The 21,632-nt window shown below is 40.4% G+C and overlaps 1 protein-coding gene across 2 annotated transcripts; it reads left to right on the forward strand.

The window, feature by feature from the left end:
- Positions 1–1,589: 1,589 nt before the first annotated feature.
- On the forward strand, positions 1,590–21,424 carry man2a2 (mannosidase, alpha, class 2A, member 2). Of its 2 annotated transcripts, XM_066667583.1 has the most exons (24): positions 1,590–1,725; positions 2,650–4,118; positions 4,680–4,937; positions 5,738–5,882; positions 7,053–7,224; positions 7,543–7,670; positions 7,795–7,968; positions 10,466–10,652; positions 10,803–10,980; positions 11,229–11,431; positions 12,135–12,317; positions 12,464–12,578; positions 12,704–12,771; positions 13,321–13,486; positions 13,991–14,227; positions 14,615–14,737; positions 14,820–14,934; positions 15,027–15,160; positions 15,612–15,753; positions 15,896–16,029; positions 16,432–16,509; positions 16,958–17,152; positions 18,022–18,132; positions 18,460–21,424. In XM_066667583.1, the coding sequence occupies exons 2-24, from the start codon at positions 3,987–3,989 to the stop codon at positions 18,610–18,612; spliced, it is 3,531 nt and encodes a 1,176-aa protein (XP_066523680.1). In that variant the 5' UTR covers positions 1,590–1,725; positions 2,650–3,986; the 3' UTR covers positions 18,613–21,424. The 2 variants fall into 2 exon arrangements, with proteins under 2 accessions (XP_066523680.1, XP_066523679.1); XM_066667582.1 differs by lacking the exon at positions 16,432–16,509.
- Positions 21,425–21,632: the final 208 nt, after the last annotated feature.

A 21,632-nucleotide genomic window follows, 5' to 3' on the forward strand; every position in this document is an offset into this window, starting at 1 on the left:
CCTCAGTTACTGAAACTAGCTCTTGGAACATGGAACGTAACCTCTCTGGTGGGAAAAGAGCCTGAGCTGGTGCATGAGGTTGAGAGGTACCGGCTAGATACAGTTGGGCTCACCTTGACACACAGTATGGGCTCTGGAACCAATCTCTGTACGTTGGGGTTTACCCCAGTGGACGAGAGGGTAATTTCCCTGCACCTTCGGGTTGGGAAAAGGGCTCTGATGGTTGTTTGTGCTTATGCACCAAACAGCAGTTCAGAGTACCATGCCTTCTTCGGGACCCTAGAGGGGGTGCTGGAGAGTACTCATTCTAGGGACTCCATTGTTCTGCTGGGGGACTTAAACGCTCACGTGGGCAATGACAGTGAGACCTGGAGGGGCGTGATTGGGAGGAACGGCCCCACTGATCTTAACCCGAGTGGTGTTCAGTTATTGGATTTCTGTGCCCATCACAGTTTATCAACTGCATCCCGGGGGATCTTTGCTGGACCAGTTTGCAGCCGAGTCTGAAGCGGTAGGGACCCAGGAAACAAGGAACGTCCCTGGACATTCAAAATAGGTCAATGGACGTCCAAAATCCATCTTAATAAGTTAGTTAAGTGATGACCAATCGATAACGTCAGTGGACATCCAAAACGCGTTTTATACAAGTAATTTATTTTGGGACAAATTAATAACGTCAATGGACTTTCAAAATACGTCTAATAGTCGTCTTTTCAATGTTTGTGTTTGGACGTCTTCTCAACTTTCATTTTCAACCTTAAGAGAATGTTGATTAGACGGCAGTCATTACGTTATTTCAACGTTGAATCAACGGCTAAATATTTACTGGGGATGAGGATTAGCACCTCCAAGTCCGAGTCCATGGTACTCAGTCGGAAAAGGGTGGAGTGCTCTCTTAAGGTTGGAAGTATGATCCTGCCTCAAGTGGAGGAGTTCAAATACCTCAGGGTCTTGTTCACGAGTGAGGGAAAGATGGAGCAGGAGATTGACAGGCGGATCGGTGCAGCATCAGCTGCATTGTGAGTGGGTGCGTTTTACTGAGTAAGCTTTATAGGCAAAACAGAAAGGCATTAATAAAGACAGGCTCATTAATAAAGTAATGCTTATTTCTTCAGACTCTTTGCGGCCCACCTGCAATACCCACACGCCCCACTAGTAGAGCGCGCCCCACATTTTGAAAAACAATCTTCTGGCCTAATATGTGGTTGATTAAATATATTCAGGGTAAAAGAACAATTGTTATTATATTTTCCTTCTTCAAAATATTTGTGGACAAAGTACAACGTGAAACACCATAACAGCCTAACTTTAAAAAAACATTGACCAAAATAATGAGCATTAACTTATTATTCACTCACTCAAGTTCGTTTCTAATGACATGTGAGAAACATTGAACAAACATTTAAGAAACAGTAAAGGGTTATTTTCATTAATACTGTTGGCTACTTTTGCGTGGTAAAAATCGTGCGCATTTATAAAGCAGTGATGTACACTAGACTGGAATAAAATAAACTATTCTGAGAGTTTAAGAGCAGGGGGTCGCCGATCATCCTTAATGTCCATTTTGTATCATTTGGTTCGAAAGTTTCCCCCTCTCCCCAGTCTGTGTGTGTTGAGTCACATGGCGCCTTCTCTTCCCATCATGCCTCTCTCTTTTCTCCGTGTACAGACTGTTCTGACCGCGGCGCTGATGGAGCGGAGACTCTGGGGCTGCAGGATTAACGGGTATACGCTGTTTTCCTTGCATTTACACTTGCTGCTTGCTGTATGTTTTGCTTCTAACAATAGGCGTTTTTTACAGACTAGAGGAGAAAGACCTGCGTCGCTAACGTTAATGTTGAGCAGCAAACCGAAGTAGTCGGACTGTGTCAAGAAAACGGGATTATTATTTAACGCTAGCGAGAGGCTGAACTGGATTCTTTAATCGCCAGCTTTTTATTCGAAATTTTCAGTTCCCCCTTAAATAGTGCATCAGTTCCACTCTGCCGCCTGTATCGTTTTAAGGTGGAACGGGAAATTCAAATAGGAAATGGGAATGGGAAGCTAACTGTGTGTTTGTGGTAAGGGTAACGGTAATCCAGCCCTGGTGAATGTGCCGTTACCAGGACGTAGGCTAGCACTTTAACGGACTTAATTTATGGCCGAATAACTGTCTTAATCTGTCATAGGTAAAGATACCTTCAGATAGATTTGTACATCTGCATATTTAACACAGTTTGTTTTGTATGTAGCCCAGTAAGAGACTCACATTAACGTTAGCGGGCTAAAGCTTCTCTGCCGTTACCCAGCTACCTTCACATACATAAACAAGAATGAGAATGAAAACAAAGCTGTAGTGCTTTTCTTGCCATTCATTATTGACACCAGAGGCATTAATATTAAGTTATGTAGCATATGTCCCTTCAGTGACTGTACTTGTGCCTGCGTCTTATTTAACTGTTTGTTTTCCATGTGGTCATCCACATAGTTTTTTTATATATCAGAATAGGCAATACATTTTTGTACGTCCTCCTATTAGCTTTTGTAGCTTTATTGCCCAACTGCATGCACCGTCCCCGTTGAATAGCAGCTGATCAAATTATAATGTATCATAAAGCAATTGTAAACCTGTTTTACACGTTTAACATTATTTATTATTTCCCCCCACAGATGTGTCAAATGCTCCAAGGACTCCTGATGTTGGAGCCAAGAGTATTGGCCGGATAAACTCATTGATAGCTTTTTTTTTTTTTTTTTTGCCTTTTTTTTTTTAAACTGATAACAGTAGTTCAAGTTTATCCTTTTAGATGACATTTCTTCAATTTATGTAGCTGGTCAGAGTATTATTTCTTCTTCACGATGTGTAGCTGCTCAGAGTAACATTTATAATGCAATTCAAGGAAGTGTGGTTCAGATTTTACAGCTAGCTCGGCACATTAGCCCCTTTAAATCACAATTCACCTAATGTAGCTGGCCAAAGTACTGTTTCTAATGTAAGATGTGGACACTCGTTTCACTGTGTACCACTCGCCAGGCCAATTTAAATGTTTGAATAGTAATCCCAAATCCCTCCAGGGACAGCTAAGTCAGTGACAGGCACTGAGCCGAGAAGATTAAGCTCCTATTAGGTTTAAGAGCGAAGTGGAGGAGATACACCTGTTTGACTAAACAGCCAAATCCAGGCCACTTTGCACATATTGTTTTTGACTTTTCTTTTACTTAGAAGACAGTGTCTCTTTCTCTGTCCCTGTTATTCTGTTCATCTCTCCTGCAGAGAGAGAGAGAGAGAAGAGGCAATCATTCCTTGTTTTCAGCATCTTTCAAATAGGGGAGTCTGTGTTTAGTTTGTTCTGCTCTGGCCTCGAGAGCATAGTGACATTCAGGGTAAGCCAGCAGCCTGGCTTTAAAAAAAAAAAAAAAAAAAAAAGGCTAAAGAAAAAGAGGGAATGTGATGAGCCAAGTCCTTCTCATTCAGCCTTCGCCTCTGAACTGCTCTGTGGAGAAATACATTCACTGTGATGGCTTTGTCTCCTTGGCCAACTGAGAGAAACGATCTGTGGTGTATGAAGGACTAATCTTAGCCCTGTTATTCAAAAGCAAAGCACACGCAAACACATACACACAGTATGCTGCAGGAACACTAGGCTCCCTGTCTGGGCTCACACTGTTTGGGACCTGTGTTGTTCGTTTTTTCTTTTCATTCTTCCCCTGTGGGCTTGGATGCTTGAGGACAAGGGCCACTTTGAAGGAGCAGGGCTCAACGGTGGATTGGTTGGTGTCGTTGTTCTTGCTGACTGTCGAATTGGAGCTGCCCGCCCACTGGCTTTTGCTCTGGAGACTGGAGTTGTATAGGAGTGCGAGGGAGGACATGAAACCCTGCTGACAAAGTGTGGCCCCTGAATCTTCTGGGGCATTTCAGGATATTTGCTAAACGCATTTATCATCAAGTTGTGTGTTGTTCCCCCACCATAGCCCTTGCTTCAGTGCTACTCTGCTAAAAGGACAGGATGAAACTGAAAAAGCAGGTGACTGTATGTGGCGGTGCAATTTTCTGTGTGGCCGTTTTCTCCCTGTATCTAATGTTGGATCGGGTCCAACATGACCCTGCCAGGAGACAGAGTGGGGGGAACTTTCCAAGGGTAAGAGTTCTTAGACACATATTACATTGAACACTGCCTCATTCTTAGTGAATATTAGTGTTGTTTATTTTTATAGTGTTATTTGAATATATTTTCTAAAGCTTTTGGTTTTTGATAGAATGGGGATGCTTGTAAACAATTTGCAACTTATCAGGAACTGACAGTTAGCTTTTAAGCAGCTGAATTCTCATTGTCAAACCCAAAAGCTTTAAGCTCATGAGCCGCCTTAACTGTCTAGATTGTGTTGTAGAGTTCTGTAAGAGCTTGACTGCATAGTGGCATGCTATTATGAAAAGACAGCTGCTGATTAACTTTAATCAGTAACCTCTGGTAATTTTTTTGGCAATTGCTCAAGCAAGCCAAACTCTTATCAAAGAGGGCTGAAGATGGCCTATAAAATGTCCAAGACTTTTGTTGATGTAGGTTCTCATGCCATTCTTGAGGCTCTGGCTGTGTCTCTAAATGTAGAATGTCCAGCTGGTTGTCTGCTTTGTGTTTTTTGTAGAAGTGTGGTCGTAGATTATGCTTCCCTCCCCCCTGCCCCCCTCCTCTCCATTTCAGAGTCAGATTTCGGTGTTGCAGAACCGCATTGAGCAGCTGGAGCAGCTTCTGGAGGAGAATCATCAGATCATCAGCCACATTAAAGACTCTGTGCTAGAGCTAACAGACACAGGTGCCGTCTCCCCCAGTGGTCACCTGCCCTTCCGGAGTGCCAATGGCTCATGGGTACTGCCCTTTGATGGCAGACCCACCTTTCTCTCTGTCAAGCCCCAAGACTGCCAGTTTGCACTGGGCCACCGTGGCCAGACTGACCTGCAGGTGAGTGCTACAGAATTTGGGGAAAAAAATACTTTAAAGCTATTATAATTGAGCTTGTGCTGAAGGTTTCTAATAGTTATTACGAAGCTGTAAATAAAAATGAATTCTTAGTAGCATTAGCATTAATAATATCTGAAACATCAAATTTATTTTGAAGTAGGTAAATATATTTTTGAAAATATATCTTTAAAAAGATAATTTCTAGCAAAACGCCAATAAGAGAATTGTGGATTTCCAGCATGTTTCATTGTTATACAAAAACATGTATAACTGGTATTAGATGTACTGTTAGAGAGGAGTATTATATATAAAACAGAATGATGTTTTAGCTTTTTCTGCTCTTCTGGATTACGATAAAAATGTCATTAAATGTTGGTCTGATGCAGAATATTTTTATTTTATTTTAAAGCTTTTCTTAGCTAGTACTGGTATTATTCAGATATTTTTTGGGTCCCTAGCAATCATAGTGAACTATTTATCCTTTTAGAAATTCTTTGTATTTTGGCTCCATTAGTCTTTTATTGAGTGAAATATTAAATCTCAAATAAAATATCTAAAACACTTTTTTTGCATAATGCTGTTATTTATGACATATAATGTAGTATACATACATATAACAAAATATCAGAAGTGATTTCAAACTTTTGAAAGGTGCTTGACTGGAAATGACCTGAGTTGCTTGTACTTACCATACACTTGTTGATATTTTTTAAGTGTTGTTTTGCTTCCTTTTTTAATATTTTAAAAGACACCATTTTATTAATGTGCCTGGTTTTGCTTGTTTGTCTATATATCTGTAGATGCTGGATGTATACTCCTTGCTGAGCTTTGATAATATCGATGGAGGGGTGTGGAAGCAAGGCTTTGAGATCACATATGAGCCCACTGAGTGGGACAGTGAACCCTTGCAGGTTTTTGTGGTGCCCCACTCCCACAATGACCCAGGTAGGTGAAAGAAACACTATATACTTTTTATTAGAATGGCAAACGTTTATTTTGGAATGTGATGAATGAATTTTGATGACTTTGTTCAGGGTACTTGCAGTACAACCTTGAATTCTGTGTTTAACAAACTGCAAAGGACAGGACAAACATGTCCCTTTTTAATTAGACTTTTAGGACTTCCACTATTAATTAAATTTGACACCTGTTATTCTCCCTTGGGTTAAATGAAATAAGTACATTACAGCAGTTTCAGCTGGTGCATTAGTTGAGGCTTGACAATTCACTTTAGGTGAATAAGGTCAGGCAGTGAGAGTAGGTCAGGATATGAAGAAGTGCTTCACTGGACACACACTGAGGTGCTCTGGCTATTTTGGAATAAACACCAGACATGTCTGCTGAGTGACCTCAAAATTTTGAGTTTCTAATGCAGTGAAATCGTTTCACAGGCAATTAAAAGAAATGTATTACTTGACACTAAATCTCTGTGGCCTAGAAGTGAATACTTTTGCTGTTGGGTGGAACTGGAACCTTAGAGCACAACTTTGTCTACCACTATTCCTTAAATAATGACGTAACCCGACATACATGCTAGCTGCATGTTGATTTAATGGTGTTCAGCAGAGCTGAAATAGACTCTGTCACACACGTGAACAGCCCTGCTTTGTTATTATTCATGCTGACACAGACGCTTGAACCTTTTAGCACCAGTGCCTTTTAAATAATAAAACAGTGTTATTTTTAAAAAAGTTTATCTTAAGGTAACAAAGTGCTAAGGAAAAGCTCTAGTTAAGCGTTTCATCAGGATTATAAGGAAGCAATTTGCAGCTTTGAACCTTGTGAAATGTGTAGAATAAGGACTTATTCTGCACAGGAATCTAGGTTCATTTAGCTAGGTTAAGGTATTAGGTTTTCATGTTAGCTTGTGGTCTGAGGAATGTTGTAGGTGAGTATATGGAAAAGTTCTCCCGTTTTGTTTCTCAACATCTGTTGTCGAGTGGAGTTTATCATTTCAGTCATAGCTAGATCTAATCTTAAGGTTGTGTAGGTCTAATGTCCAGGGTAAGAGCTACATAAAATGTTTCCAAGAACAGGATGGACAATCTAGATCTACTGAAGTAGATGAATTACATAAACATTAATGATCACTACTTACTCTTTCTGAACTGGCAGGCTGGGTCAAAACCTTTGACAAATACTACAATGATCAAACGCAGCACATTCTCAATAACATGGTGGTCAAGCTTGTAGAGGACCCACGCAGGAAGTTCATTTGGTCTGAGATGTCCTTCTTTGTTAAATGGTGGGAGAGTGCGGATGCTAGCAAACGAGACACAATGCGCAAGTAAGTGTCATTTACAGCAAAGTATCACCAAATGCAGTACCTGTGTCCACAAACTACATCATTTTTTGTCTTCATTATACATGCTGTTTCTGATAAATTGAGATTTTGTAGATTTAATTTTCAGATTAATTTTGTAACTTTTATTTATTTTCTGTATTCTGAACCACATATTAAAATCTAGCTATAACCAACTTTAGTTCTGTGGCAGAGCAAGTAGGATATTCCTGACATGGCTTCATGTCCTGTAACAGGAGCTTGTATTTATAAGTGGATTTTGCTTTCTCCTGATCAGATTTAAACTTTGAGTCCTATTTACAGACTTATCCTTGGAGGGCAGTTAGAAATTGTTACAGGAGGCTGGGTTATGACTGATGAAGCCAGCGCTCACTACTTTGCCATGATTGACCAGCTTATTGAAGGCCATCAGTGGCTGGAGAAAAACTTGGGTATGTTCATAGGAAACTTCAAGCAGTGATAGAACTATATCTTTTGTTGAATCTGTTTACAGCAAGCATATCTCATTAATGTCCTTTTGGCCATGTTTCACAACAAAACTTTGTGTTTCTTCAGGTGTGACTCCTCGCTCAGGGTGGGCTGTTGACCCTTTTGGCCACAGTGCTACCATGCCTTACATACTGAAGAGGGCTAACCTGACCAGCATGCTGATCCAGAGGGTCCATTACTCCATTAAGAAGCATTTTGCTTCCACACGTAGCCTGGAGTTCATGTGGAGACAGGCTTGGGGTAAGTTTTGCCTAGCTTCTGAAGTATAGACAAATCATGTAGTCTGAGGGTTTCCAAAATGTAAGGCTGGCGTCCTCTTACCAAGCTTGAATACAGACAGGAGACCAAGAAAGTACACTTGCATTCTGGCTTGCATACTCATTTAATTTGCACATTTATTGTCATCTCATCCTCTCTGTTGGATGTTTCCTCATCATCACTAATGAGACCCACTTCAGTACTGTCATCAGCAAATTTGACGAGGTAGTTTGTGCTAGATCTAGACATGCAGTCGCGAGTCAGCAGTGTAAACAGCGGTGGGCTGAAAACACAGCCCTGGTGTGTTGTGTTCAGCATGATAGTTACCAACACATACTGTCTGAAGAAGTCCAGGATCCAGTAAAATATGGAGACATGGCAACACTGTTAGTGCTCTTCACCAAATGTGCCTAAATTTCCTACATTGTAGCTTACCAAAAATCAGTGGCAAGTTAAAGAATCTACATGGTCAGAAAACATGGGACATTTTGTAATATGCAGTAAAAACAGGAATTGTCTTGGACTTGGCAAAAACAGAGCTAAAAGCTTATAGAATATTCAAGTTGCATCCTTTTGAATCATTCCACATAAGCAGGTAAATTGGTAACTGGTTATGGAGTGTTTTGTGACAGTGTTATATATTTAAATGAATAAAGTAATAATTAATTAAAAGAAGAATCCATCCATCCATCCATTATCTGTAACCGCTTATCCAATTTTAGGGTCGCGGGGAGTCCAGAGCCTACCTGGAATCACGGGCGCAAGGCGGGAATACACCCTGGAGGGGACGCCAGTCCTTCACAGGGCAACACAGACACACACACATTCACTCACACACTCACACCTATGGACACTTTCGAGTCGCCAATCCACCTGCAACGTGTGTTTTTGGACTGTGGGAGGAAACCGGAGCACCCGGAGGAAACCTAAAAGAAGAATTCATTATTTAAATGATTAAATTAATTATTACATTTTTAAATAAAACAAAATTTTGTTATTTATTTAATTATTATTTAAGTGTTCATTATAAATATTTATTAATTGTATTATTTAAATAATTGAATTAATTTTTTAGCCATTTATATAATTATTTCATGCGCCTTGTAGCCTTGCACTATGAAATAATTAAATCTGTGTAGTGTTGCAGTCACACAGCTCCAGGGACCTGGAGGTTGTGGGTTCAAGTCCTGCTCCGGGTGACTGTCTGTGAGGAGTTTGTTGTGTTCTTCCCTTGTCCGTGTGGGTTTCCTCCCACAGTCCAAAAACACACATTGGTAGATGATATAATTAATATACAGCGTTCACCTTACATAATAATATTTCTGAATGGATGTAGGTGAATTGGCGACTCAAAGGTGTCCATAGGTGTGAATGTGTGTCGTCCTGCGAAGGACTGGCAGCCCCCTCCAGGGTGTGTCCAGGTATGCTTCGGACTCACCGCGACCCTGGACTGGATAAGTGGTTACAGACAATGAATGAATGAAAGAATGAACCAATACTGTCATAAAAACACTCTATAATTGATGAGCAGGTCATGATATAATACATTTCTACATAAGGCTTAGTCTTTAAGCAATGATGGGTGGTGGCTCACCAATTTATGTGTAAGAAAAATAACATTTCTTTATGCAAGACTGCAAAGATTTTAGCTCCCAGAGATGGGAGTTGAGATAAATCCCAGTCTGTGCATTTTAAAGCTAAAAAGCTGCTTTTGAATCTGAGTCACTTTAAAGCCCTCAGACTGCATTGCAAGAGAAACATTCATACACCTGATAAATTTAACTGGATGGGGTTCAGACATAATTCCGGAAAAAGATGTCACTTAACACAGTAGGCCACTGCATTAAGAAATTCAACATGAAATATTATTACACAAGGAGAAGGCTGTATATTAGTTATATGCAGAAACTCCACAGAGTTGTTTGGGTCTGAGCTCATATGGTGTGATTTGAAAGGCAATGTAAAATAGTGTAATTTAAAGCAAAAGTGATGTTAAACTATGCCGCTGTTCCAGTTTATTTTTAAAGTAATTGCTGGAAGCAAATTCCACATTTTGTTTAAAGTTGGTCTGAAAGTGAAAACATCATAGCATGCTTGTTTTAGTGCATTTTACAAAGTGCCCCAACTTTTCTGTAAATCAGGTTTGTACGTCCTAACAAAGAATGCACATTAGCCCTCACTGTGGGTAGCACCTAACACTGGTGTAAATACTGGACAAAATTAAAAAATAAATTGATAAAAATCTATTTTTTGTCGGATTATTCCTTAAATGATTAAAATATATTTTGTACATAAGCAACATTTTTTACACTGTTATTTAGGCAAGGCCATAATTAGCTTTAAAAAAAAAAACAATTTTGAGAGAATCTTCCAAGAAGTATATCCAGCCAAGTTGTCCTCTCCAAATTTATTACCAGAGCTGTATCTTCTCCAGATTCATAGCTAAAATAAATCATTGTGTTACTATTTTCTGTTACAGATCCTGATTCAGGAACAGACGTTTTCTGTCACATGATGCCATTCTACAGCTATGATGTGCCTCATACATGTGGGCCTGACCCAAAGATCTGCTGCCAGTTTGATTTTAAGAGGCTGCCAGGCAGCAGGGTCAACTGTCCTTGGAAGGTTCCGCCTCGGGCTATAACAGATGCCAATGTGGCAGAGAGGTAAGATCATGACAGAGAAATGCACAAAAGAGACGTTTGTCCTTTGGTAATACCCATCTCCTTTTTTATTGTTTCATTGGCAGAGCTCTGGTAAGGCATTAGTTGGTTAAGCATAGTTGGCATAGTTTTTGTCTCCTTGTTTTTTCTCAGGGCCAATGTCTTATTGGACCAGTATCGTAAGAAGTCCAAGCTTTTCCGTAGCAAGGTGGTGCTCATACCACTGGGAGATGATTTCCGCTATGATAAAGCTCTAGAGTGGGACCAGCAATATGTCAACTACCAGAAACTTTTTGATTATATGAACACTCACCCAGAAATGCATGTCCAGGTAAGCATAGCCATTCTAACAGGAAACACAGGAGAGATTTTATAGAGTTTTTCTCTTTAATGCACCTCACAGCGTTTTTAAAAAAATGTTTGCCTGAATTCATATTGAATACAATATATTGGGGAACATACTGGGGGGGGGGGGGCTTTTCTCTGATTTGGAGGTTGGTATTTTAGAGATGGATCAGTTTTACAAAATTTCTGCTGTGCTGAGTTAATACTTAATTTTAGATGTTTTTATTTCCTAAGGCCCAATTTGGCACACTGTCAGACTACTTCAGTGCTGTGTATAAAGCTAATGGGGTGGCCCAGGGTGCAAGACCACCTGGTTATCCTGTATTGAGTGGAGATTTCTTTGCTTATGCTGACCGAGAGGATCATTACTGGAGTGGCTACTACACCTCGAGACCATTTTATAAAAACCTGGACCGTGTGCTAGAATCTCACCTTAGGTGAGTCTCTAATTCTGCAAAAACATTCATTGTGTTTTTAATTACATACTTGTATGAAAGGTTTTAGGAAGACAGGCTTAGTCGTTGCTTGTTTTTTCATCCTATTCATCCTTTTGTCTAGTTGGAATTAGCACAAGAACATTGTCTTTTCATAATTTCTGCTTTGGCAGAAACTTTCTTGTTTGGCAGTAATGAATTTGTATTGTGAAATACTATCCACTTGTTTCAAGTGTTCCCAAGAAAAATCAATGGCATGTACTCTTGCAGAGTAGCCAAAACAGCTTCTTTATTCTCCTTTCCATGTGTCTGGCAAAACACATCATGGACCTGTGCTTGTAATTATCAGTATTTTGTTTAAATATTTGGTCATTTTAGCTACTAGCTTTATTGTACTTGTTCTTATGTGGATAGGTGCTTTCTGCCAAGAGGCTGGAATTGGGCTTCTGAACAATATTGAGAACTTTCTGAGAACAATTTATTATGCTGGTCACTGTTGCAGTCTGTTAATATATAATAAATAAAATATTAAAGTTAACTTTTTTAAAGATATTTTTCATATAGTGGTCAAAAGCCTTTATTGAAAATTTGAACAAGAGTTGCATGCAGATGCTGAAATGAGTGCTGCTAATGGGTTTATTATTTTTGCTTTATTTATAGTTGATGTGTCTTGTTATATCTGTGATACACTTGTTTGTGTATTTAGGGGTGCAGAGATTCTCTATAGCCTGGCTGTGGCTCATGCGCGCCATGCAGGGATGGAAGGTCGCTATCCCACCTCAGACTACTCCCTTCTGACAGACGCCAGACGTAACATAGGCCTTTTCCAGCACCACGACGCCATCACTGGCACGGCCAAAGAGATCGTTGTCATTGACTATGGGACCAGGTCAGGCTTTAATAGCAGGCATTAGAACATCCATGTATCCTAAATACTCGTAATAATTCATCAACGCACAACAAGAAGCTGTAAACACTGTCTTTTCATTTTACTTTTTATTTTGCCTTTGCTTATATTCTTTCCTGCCTGTGTAGGTTACTGCGCTCACTTATTGGCTTGAAAAGAGTGATCATTAATGCAGCACACTTCCTCATAATGAAGAACAGAGATGTGTATCGCTTCTACCAGACAGAGCCCTTCCTAGAGACGGTGAAAAAAAGCAGACCTTTTCTCTTTAATAAACATGCTTTTTCTTAATGTAAAGAACATATATATAATTTAAAAGTAAACCCCATTGTTATGTTGTTTGTGTGGGTGGATTGACTTGTGTGCAGGATGATAGACGTGCTACGCATGATTCCTTACCCCAACGGACACTGATTGAGTTGGATTCCTCTCCCCGGTAAGCCTCCCTCTGAGTCTGACTGGAGGCTAATGAGAGTGCAGTGCAGCAGATGTTAGCATTACAGGACAGCAAATGGCAGGCCTGAAATTGTGACCTTATTAAGTTGTGTATGGCTTCTTCTCTTCACACAGTATAATGTTCTGTGGACCAGAAAGCAGATTTGATGCATATGGAGCTGAAAGATTTAAGGGGATATAATTATAACATTTTTTTTATTGAGGGTGCCCCCCCCTGAAAAAGAATGTAGGGTCCAGTCTGGCATATCTGCTTTTCTAACTTCATGCTTGACTGCCAGAGCAGACTGACAGTTATGTTGTCATGTACTTAAGACAAGAATTTGGTTCTATCTGTCTGTGGAAGTTATGCATTCTAATTGCTCCATTTAAAACTCATTAACACATTGTTGGTGATAATGCAGGCTATAATTAAAACTGAAGCTCTAGCAGTTTGAAAATTGTGCTCTTTCAGATTGAAATGATTGAAAATGATTAGATTTTCAGCCTTAGATGAATGTTGTGTAACTTGAGTGTTACTGCTCCTGCTCAGGTACCTGGTACTGTTTAATCCAGTAGAGCAAGAACGTTTGTGTGTGGTTACTGTGCTGGTGAACTCTGCAAGAGTGAGGGTGCTCACTGAAGATGGACAGACTCTACCAGTACAGCTCAGTGCACAGTGGAGCTCAGCTGTACAGATGAGTGGAGAGGTCTACCAGGTATGTGCCAGGTTTGTGACTATGAAGTAATGTGTTTTCAAAAGTATATGTATGTACTGATTGTTAATATATGCATATGCAGTTTTAACCATGGTAATATTCTGGTAGGTGAGGATTTCTAATGTAACAAATCTGTAAATTAAAAAAGAATATTGCTAATGAATAAACAATAGTTTGACTGAGAACAGAAGAGCAAAAAAAGTTTGCATGTAAGCCTTCAACACATTATTGATGGTTAGGTTTTAAATGTCTTTATTTTTTCATTGTTCAAGTATAACTAAATAATAAATGACACATTAATAAGAATGTAGGAAGATTTTATGCTTACAGTTTATCTATACTGTGTATTCCATGAGAAACTAATATACAGATATTACATCTATGTTAAAGTCTCACATTTTTGTTAGGTTAATATGTTGTGTTTGAATTTCTGTTTGAGTGGGTCTGAAGATGCTTCTCCTGTGTCTGACTGTGTTCTGTTCTGTACTTTTGGCCTCTAAACAGGCTTCCTTCATGGCCCGCCTCCCTGCTCTGGGGTTGGCCGTGTTCCACTTGTATGATTCTGTTGACTCCCCCATGACTCTGCGCTCTGATACACTGCTGAGACTTTCTGGCCGGAGCCAGAGTGTGCGAGGGTTGGACCCCCTGCCTGTGCGCTCACAGGTGGCTGACCCTCAGCCCTTCTACATACAGAGCCAGTCTCTCACGCTGGGTTTCTCTGGCACCACAGGACTGCTGGAGGTGAGCAAGAAAATTCATAGAGGATTTTTGCCTCAAACTACAATTTTACAGTAGAGCTGAGTGTGTGCATTTTGTAGTTTAAAACTTGTCACTGTGGTATATTCTAATTGCTAAATGGTCAGGTTACTTTTTTTGTTTAATACACCATCATGCAGTTGTTGAATTTCAACAGAATGTGTAACATGTGTCTGTAGTGCTGCCTGTAGAAATGCTTGAGTGTATAAGCAGCAGCAGGAATATATATTCCTAAGTGTGTAATGTAGCCTGGTTTGTGAAAGACCTTCATGCATACTTCAGGACACATCTGCTTCTTGAATTCGGAAGGGCATCTTCAGGCCTTGAAAGCCATTGCTTTATATTGGTAAACTGTGTCTTTGCTTCTGGCAGAGTATCCGCCGTAAAGATGACCCTCAAGAGGTTAGGGTTCAGATCCAGTTCTTTACTTATGGAACTCGTCCTTCGAAAGACAAGAGTGGAGCCTACCTCTTCTTACCAGATGGCAATGCTAAGGTACCATATTCACTGTAGCTTTTTTTAAGTATAGATTATCACTTTAAGATATTATCACTTATATTTTTTCCCCATCTCGCAGCCCTACACACAACGAGATCCTCCTATTGTGCGTGTGGTGGAAGGACCACTATTTGCTGAGGTGGTCACATACTACCAACACTTTCAACAGACAGTCCGTATACATAATGTGCCAGGTATACATAGTCCTTCAGCCTTGAGTTTTAAACACATACAGATGCAGAATTTTCTTCTACAACTTTACATTTCCATATATCGTTTCTTTCAGGGGTCGATGGACAGTCTTTGGACATCACGACCTTAGTGGACATTCGGGACCAGACGAATAAGGAACTTTCCATGCGTTTGCTGACAGACATTCAGAGTGAAGACATATTCTATACAGACCTCAATGGATTCCAGGTCAGTCTGACTGGTACTTGATTCAGATCCACAGGGCAAATACCCAGTAATCCTCTTAGGGATCAACAAGTGTTCTCTCTCTCATGCTAACACTCTCTCTCTCTCTCTCTCGCGCTCTCTCTCTACCATTCAAATGCAGGTGAGGGGTTTTTTCTGCTTCTATTCTGTCTCAGCAATGAAGGTCTTTGCTACTTTCACAAGGATTAAGACTAGTTCTAATATAAATTGGGGTCTTTATTAGCACTACAGTATAGTGAAGAGTAATTAATTGTGGCTTTGAGACCTTGTGGCTCATTATATAAACTAACCATTTTATCCTGGATGTAAAGCAGGGCAACTTTTAATTTGTTTTTATGATTTTCATGATTAAGCCGAAGAGTCTATTTTGAATGTGAGTTATGGTTGAAAACCTGATGGTAGTGTACTAATGGGTAATAATTTTTTCTCCCAGATCCAACCACGCAGATACTTGCAGAAGCTGCCACTGCAGGCAAACTTCTACCCCATGCCCACCATGGTATACATCCAAGACAGCCAGTACCGTCTGACCTTGCACACTGCTCAAGCCCTTGGAGCGAGCAGCCTTGCCAGTGGTCTGTACCCTGGAGCAAATTTTAAATGATTTAAAGATTTTTTTTTTTTTTAAAGCCTAATAAAATGTTAATATAGTTTATAGTTGCTGCTTTTCACTTTGGGTCACTTGCATTCTTCTTTGTCCCTTTGGTCTCTCCACAGGTCAGTTGGAGGTGATTCTGGATCGCAGATTAATGCAGGATGATAACAGAGGTCTGGGACAAGGTCTGAAGGACAACAAGAGGACAGCCAACCGCTTCCGTTTGCTGCTGGAGAGGAGATCTAGCAGCAGCAGGGTGAGTGGCACTGGCTTAACAAAGGCAAGAGAAGATGGAGCTCTGCCATTAGGTGGCACTCTTCCCATATTATTGATGCACTGTTACTGATGGGCGTAGCCAAGTTTAAAATAATAATAAAAAAACGCCTTTGTGCTTGGCCCACTTGTATAGATTAGTTTTTGCATTGAAACTTTTCTTTATGGACACTGATCGGATTTTTTTTCTGTGCTGTAACAGGATACATTTACACTGAACTGAAGTGCATTTAGATTTGTGAATATCTTGTTCAGAAGTTGTCACTGTTTTAAAACATATTGGCACTGGGTTTCTTAACATATCTTAACATTCTTTTGGTTTATACCTCTCTTTTCCTCTTATTTTCATATCGCTCATTCTCTCACATTCATTCCCTGCATGCAGCCTTTGGGCTCTTATGCCAAAGTCAGCCAAATGTTAAATAAAATCATCGCTCATGTTTTTGGAGACAGCAAGAAAGAGGTAATGTTGCCACAGCAACAGAAAGGTTGTAGCACAATCGTATGCCCCCCCTCCCCTTCTTTTCTGTAGCTTTAGGCTAATAGGTAGTACTTCGTTCCTGTCCATTACTTTAGCTGCTTTCTATTCCGCATGTCAGTGAATGATTTAGTACTGTGTTCCCTTCTGCTCTCTGTATTATTTGGTTGTCCTGTAGATGAAATTGTGCAAGATGAGGTATATGGCTATGATTAATATTTAGGCTCTGATGCCAGCAGTGGGGCTTTTAAGGCTTGTAATGAGAACTGTTTTGAATTTACTTCATTAGCTCCTGAGCCCATTAGTGTAGCTGGTGTGTCATTTATATTTTTTTGATTACTATGGTTGTTTGCTTGCAAAATATGCTGCCTTTATAAAAGAGCTTATGTCTTGTGTACTGTAATATTAGTTCACTGTGTATATGTTTTCACAGGCTGTCGACAGTGGACCAGTAAGCTTTCCCTCATTGCTGAGTCACATGACCTCTACCATCTTGAACCACGAGGTGCTGGCACTGCCAGTCATTCCAAAGAAACGAGGAGTGCCACCTCTCCGCACCTTCTCCCCACTGGCTACTGCACTGCCCTGTGACTTCCATCTGCTCAACCTCAGGAGCATGCAGAACCAGGTTAGCTCAAAATGTCTGGTTTGGTAACGTCTACAGGTTTTGTGACAGGAAATCATGCCGAGAGTTTCTGCATGTGTGTATGGTTTCAGTATGTATGTGAGTGTCTAAATCTGACTTTCTGATATCTATTGCATGCCAAGCTGGCCCCAAACATCAGGATTTTCTCAGTTATGTTCTGAATGTTTTGTCGTGCACAGTTTAAAATCTAAATGGGAAATTTCCTTTTTATTAACGGTTATCCTCTAAGGCTATTGCAAATGGTTTGTGAAGTTTGCAGCATCACATCTTAAATGTATACAGCAATTTTCTTTGATGAATTTAAAATCTGGTGAGCAACATACCCTTGCATGTTTGCACATACCATCTCGTGGATATGTTTTTTTTGTCTTGCACATACAATCATTGCTGTTTCCTCATTTTTAAAATTGCTAGTTTCTGCACATCATTCCAAATAATGGTCCGTGGGTATTTTTTAGCATACCAATCATACAGTCCTTGACAGCATTAAATACCAAAACAAACCAGGCCCCCACAGTGATGTGCAGATGCCTGGCTTTGTTTAAAAAATATAGCAAAATGAAGAGAGATATTGCTGAATTTAGGATTATAATTTATATTAGAACTAGTCTTAATCCTTGTGAATACAAGGTACATGCTAATATATTATAGTATTCCCCCCCCCCCTAATTTGTGTTATTGGTCTCTAGTGGCCATATTGGTATCTTTTTTGCTGTATTTACTGTAAATATTTTAGAAATTTCAGTCAATGTTCTGAGACTTTTTGTGGTTTCTTGTATCCTTCTGATGGTTATTTTGTGCTAGTTTGCTTCTGATTCAGCAACATTATAATTTATTTGTGTTGTTCACAGGATGCTCATTCGCCGTCCCCATACACAGCTCTCCTCCTGCACCGTCTGGGATTGGACTGTGGTCTGGATGCTCAGAACCCCGGCTTTAACTGCACTACCACGCAAGGAAAGGTCAGTCCCAGAAGCACAAACACGGAGGCCCCCAGTCATAGCAGCTTAAAAAGGATTTTTTTACAAGCCTGTACAAGGTGCAGCAGAAGTCTATTTTAAGAACATGAATAGAGGAAAAACCCTGACAAAGCTTAGGAAGGCTTAAAGCCAAAGTTTGTCCCCAAGCTCACATGGTATATATAAAAATAACTAGCATAAAAGGCATTTTCCTTCGCTGTGGGACAGTTTTAACTTTATTTTAAATTTGTACTGAAATAGTTGTGTGGAGCATACGCATCCAATCCTGTGAGAGTCTGATAAGCTTCTTGTGTGCTCTCCTGTCTCTAGCTGGCCGTGTCTACGCTGTTCCGAGGTATGGACTTGCATCTACTGCAGCCCATGTCTCTGTCACTCATGTACTCGTCCAGTCCAATCTCCAACAGCTCCATCATCAGCCTGGAGCCCATGGAGCTGTCTGCCTTCAAGCTCAAACTGCACTAGACCTCAGCATATTAGGGCCCAGGCCCATTGGAGTAGCCTGCATACTGATGTCAGTGTAGAACAGCTGGATTTTCCTCTTACTGACAGAAGATGAGATGATACACATGAAACCAAGAAAATGTATGTATCAACACGGATATTGCTGGACCTTCTAAAAGATTTTTTTTTTAATAAAGGGAGACTTCAGCACCAGATACAGATACAGTAGCTGTCCCAGAGCTGAGGGACATGAAGAATCTTTTAATTATTTTCTTTTTAATATGCTTGAGTTTTATTTCAGTGAATGACTAGTTGCTTTTTTATTAGACATGGGTGAATTATGAGGATCATTTAAAAGCATTTAAGACATTTATTTTTATTTTCGTCCTGGCTGGAACCACTGACACTACTTTCCCTCTGTTTCTCCCTTTATACTTTCCTCTATATCTTGCTCATGTTGAAATTCTGGGGACTCTGTACTGTATGTAAATATGGTGTTGGCTCTTCATGAACTGGTGGGACTGAGTGCAATATGTGAAGCTTCTATTTACAGATAAGGGTTTGGTTTTGACTCCATGCTGCAGAAGCTGTTCTTGAAACTGTGTCGCCGTCCTCCGAGCTCCAACCTCTTTTCCCGTTTTTGTCCTTTTTGTATTTCTGTGAACTCTGCTGCTTGCCGTAGCTGCATGTTCCTGTGAATGTGTGCTTGCTCACTCGTTTTGGCAGCTGAGTAGAGACTGTCGTCTATTATCCAGTTAGGGACTTGCCCTACAGAAAGCCCTGCACCCACTCAGCGATCGTTCAGAGGTTAGACCTGGTTGTGTTCTCTTTATCTTCTTAATTTGATTATGTGAGTATTCTTTGTCAGAACGTCCCCCCTTTCAGTTGGATTGTGGATCACTGTTGGTCCATATTTGTTACTGAAATATGCTGCTCCCTCCAAATTGGCTAACGATGGATTATCTCCCCCTCTAGCCCGCTATGCTAAGATGGTGTAGCATAAAGTATGCAGTAGACCAGCTGTGTCAAGCCCAAGTCCTGGAAGGCTGCAGTAGGTCAGAGCATAGTGTGTACCTTCATTTACACTACTCAGTCAACTCATAGTTTCCCTAATGAGAGTATCCAGTATCCAAAAAAATACCTCCTATATTCAACATTTTAACATTGAAAGTGCAATATTCTGTACTAAGTATGGGGACTGTTTATGTATGGCATCGTAATGAGGGCTGAAGGTATGTCTGTCAAATGAGAATGATGTAATCGTTTCTCAAGCCAACCTTACGTCCATAAGCTGCAAATAACCTGTGTATATGAAACCTCTGATAACCAGTCAATCGCGTTATACATCAGAGTTAATAGGGTTATTTTTCAATGTAAATAATTGAACCATTTCTGATGGTATAAAAGCAATGCTGTCATCACTGCCACTGCTCTGGTGCTTACTGAAGTAATAATCCTTTTCTATTCCTTGTATGACTTGCTTTTTTTGCGTTATTCTTCATGTGACCGACACCACAAACGTCAAACGGGGGGAAGTAACCAGAGGTGTCCATCTCTGACAGTCCATGATTAGCCCAAGAGCTGTTTATGACACAAAATTCTAAACTTATCATGCCCTGGAGCAGACTAGGCGTGCAGCAGAAGTTGCCATGGTGATACAGCCCAGTAAAAAAGTGATCCAAAGCCCTCAAGTTTGAGTCAAACCCAGCTTGGAGTTTGCTGGCTAAACAAGAAATCCTGCTTCATGAGACCGACACCAGGTTGACATTTCCCCTGTCTGTAAGGAGATCAGTGGTTGTTAACAGTAATTGCAGTGTGCTGAGAGAGAGAATCCTAGTCACAGCAGACGCATTGTAAAGATCCATTCCAGTGCTGTCTGTCATAATGTCTATTCATAGTCTCAGTCTCTCTCTTTCTCTCTGCAGTCATCCACTTGGCCCAATAGTTCTTTTTTTTTTTTTTTGCCATTCGGTATGAATGCATTACATTCTGCCAGGAGGAAGATGTCTATTAAACTGTGATGCTGCTCTGGTTTTGCTGTCTAACTGAGCTGCTGACCTCCCGCGCACTACTCACCTTAAAATAGCTCACCTTTGTAAAGCTAAGCCTCAACTGTAGAAATGACTGTGAAAGCTACATACTCTAACAATTTCTCCCTATCCTGCTTCTAGAGGAGGGGTCAGAACCACTCGGAAACCTCCGGGAGAGAGTTGTCACTGTTGCTTACGTCTGAGCTGTACACAAACTATGGCACTGTTTCTTTCTCTTTTTTTCACATCTCCGTTGACTGAGCCAGCCAGCCTACACTCTCTTAAAGCAAACGAAGTGAAAAAGAATGAAGGAGAAGCTGCTGAATGTCAGAATTGGGTGCAGTCCCTCCGTGAGAACTCTAGTCTTTAACGATAAACACTCAGCCAGATGCTGCAATTCTAGAAACTAGTTATTAATGACTTTGACACTACTCTAGTGCTGGGGGGTGGGGGAGAAGTTTGGGTTTGTTTTAGAAGTCTTTTTTTTAAATTATATTTTACAACACTAGAATATCCTCTGCCTTCAGCTGTTTTGCCCCCTCTGCTTGCACTTTTGTTCTGTTTACCTCTCATGCTTTGCCCTCTGACCCGTACATACTAGCCCTGGGGCTGTTTTGGACAAGTCCCTTCCATGCTGTTTCTCATATGTGTAATATGATGTGAACAAAATGTTTTTTGTTTAAGATAAAGCTATATTTTCCCCCACTTTGTTTATTCCCTCCTGGTTGTGTGCTAATGGGAAAAAACCCAATGCATAGAAAGAAGCAAAATTGCAAAACACCTAAAGTTAATAAACATCAGCCATGGACATTAGTGGATGTCACAATGCCTGTCTTTTGCCTGACTGAACATAAAGTCTGTAATATACTGTTCTGTTGAGAAAACAGATGCGCAATCACAGGTGTGCTTGTGCCTCCTTCTACACAGCTCCTGCTGCTGCTGCTTCTCCTCAGTGCAGAGGCAGGGGGCAGTAGGGGGTCGTCTTATATGCAGCAATGTGATTTCTTTTGG

The sequence above is a fragment of the Hoplias malabaricus genome, chromosome 4, assembly GCF_029633855.1.
Source record: "Hoplias malabaricus isolate fHopMal1 chromosome 4, fHopMal1.hap1, whole genome shotgun sequence".
Classification (NCBI taxonomy): domain Eukaryota; kingdom Metazoa; phylum Chordata; class Actinopteri; order Characiformes; family Erythrinidae; genus Hoplias; species Hoplias malabaricus.

What these genes read in the sequence shown, in the direction of transcription:
- man2a2 (XM_066667583.1), top strand. Translation starts at nt 3,987, where the DNA reads ATGAAACTGAAAAAGCAGGTGACTGTATGTGGCGGTGCAATTTTCTGT. An exon ending in ACCCAGAAATGCATGTCCAG is followed by an intron (nt 10,981 to 11,228) that starts GTAAGCATAGCC and finishes TTATTTCCTAAG; the next exon opens with GCCCAATTTGGCACACTGTC. An exon ending in TACCAGATGGCAATGCTAAG is followed by an intron (nt 14,738 to 14,819) that starts GTACCATATTCA and finishes CCCATCTCGCAG; the next exon opens with CCCTACACACAACGAGATCC.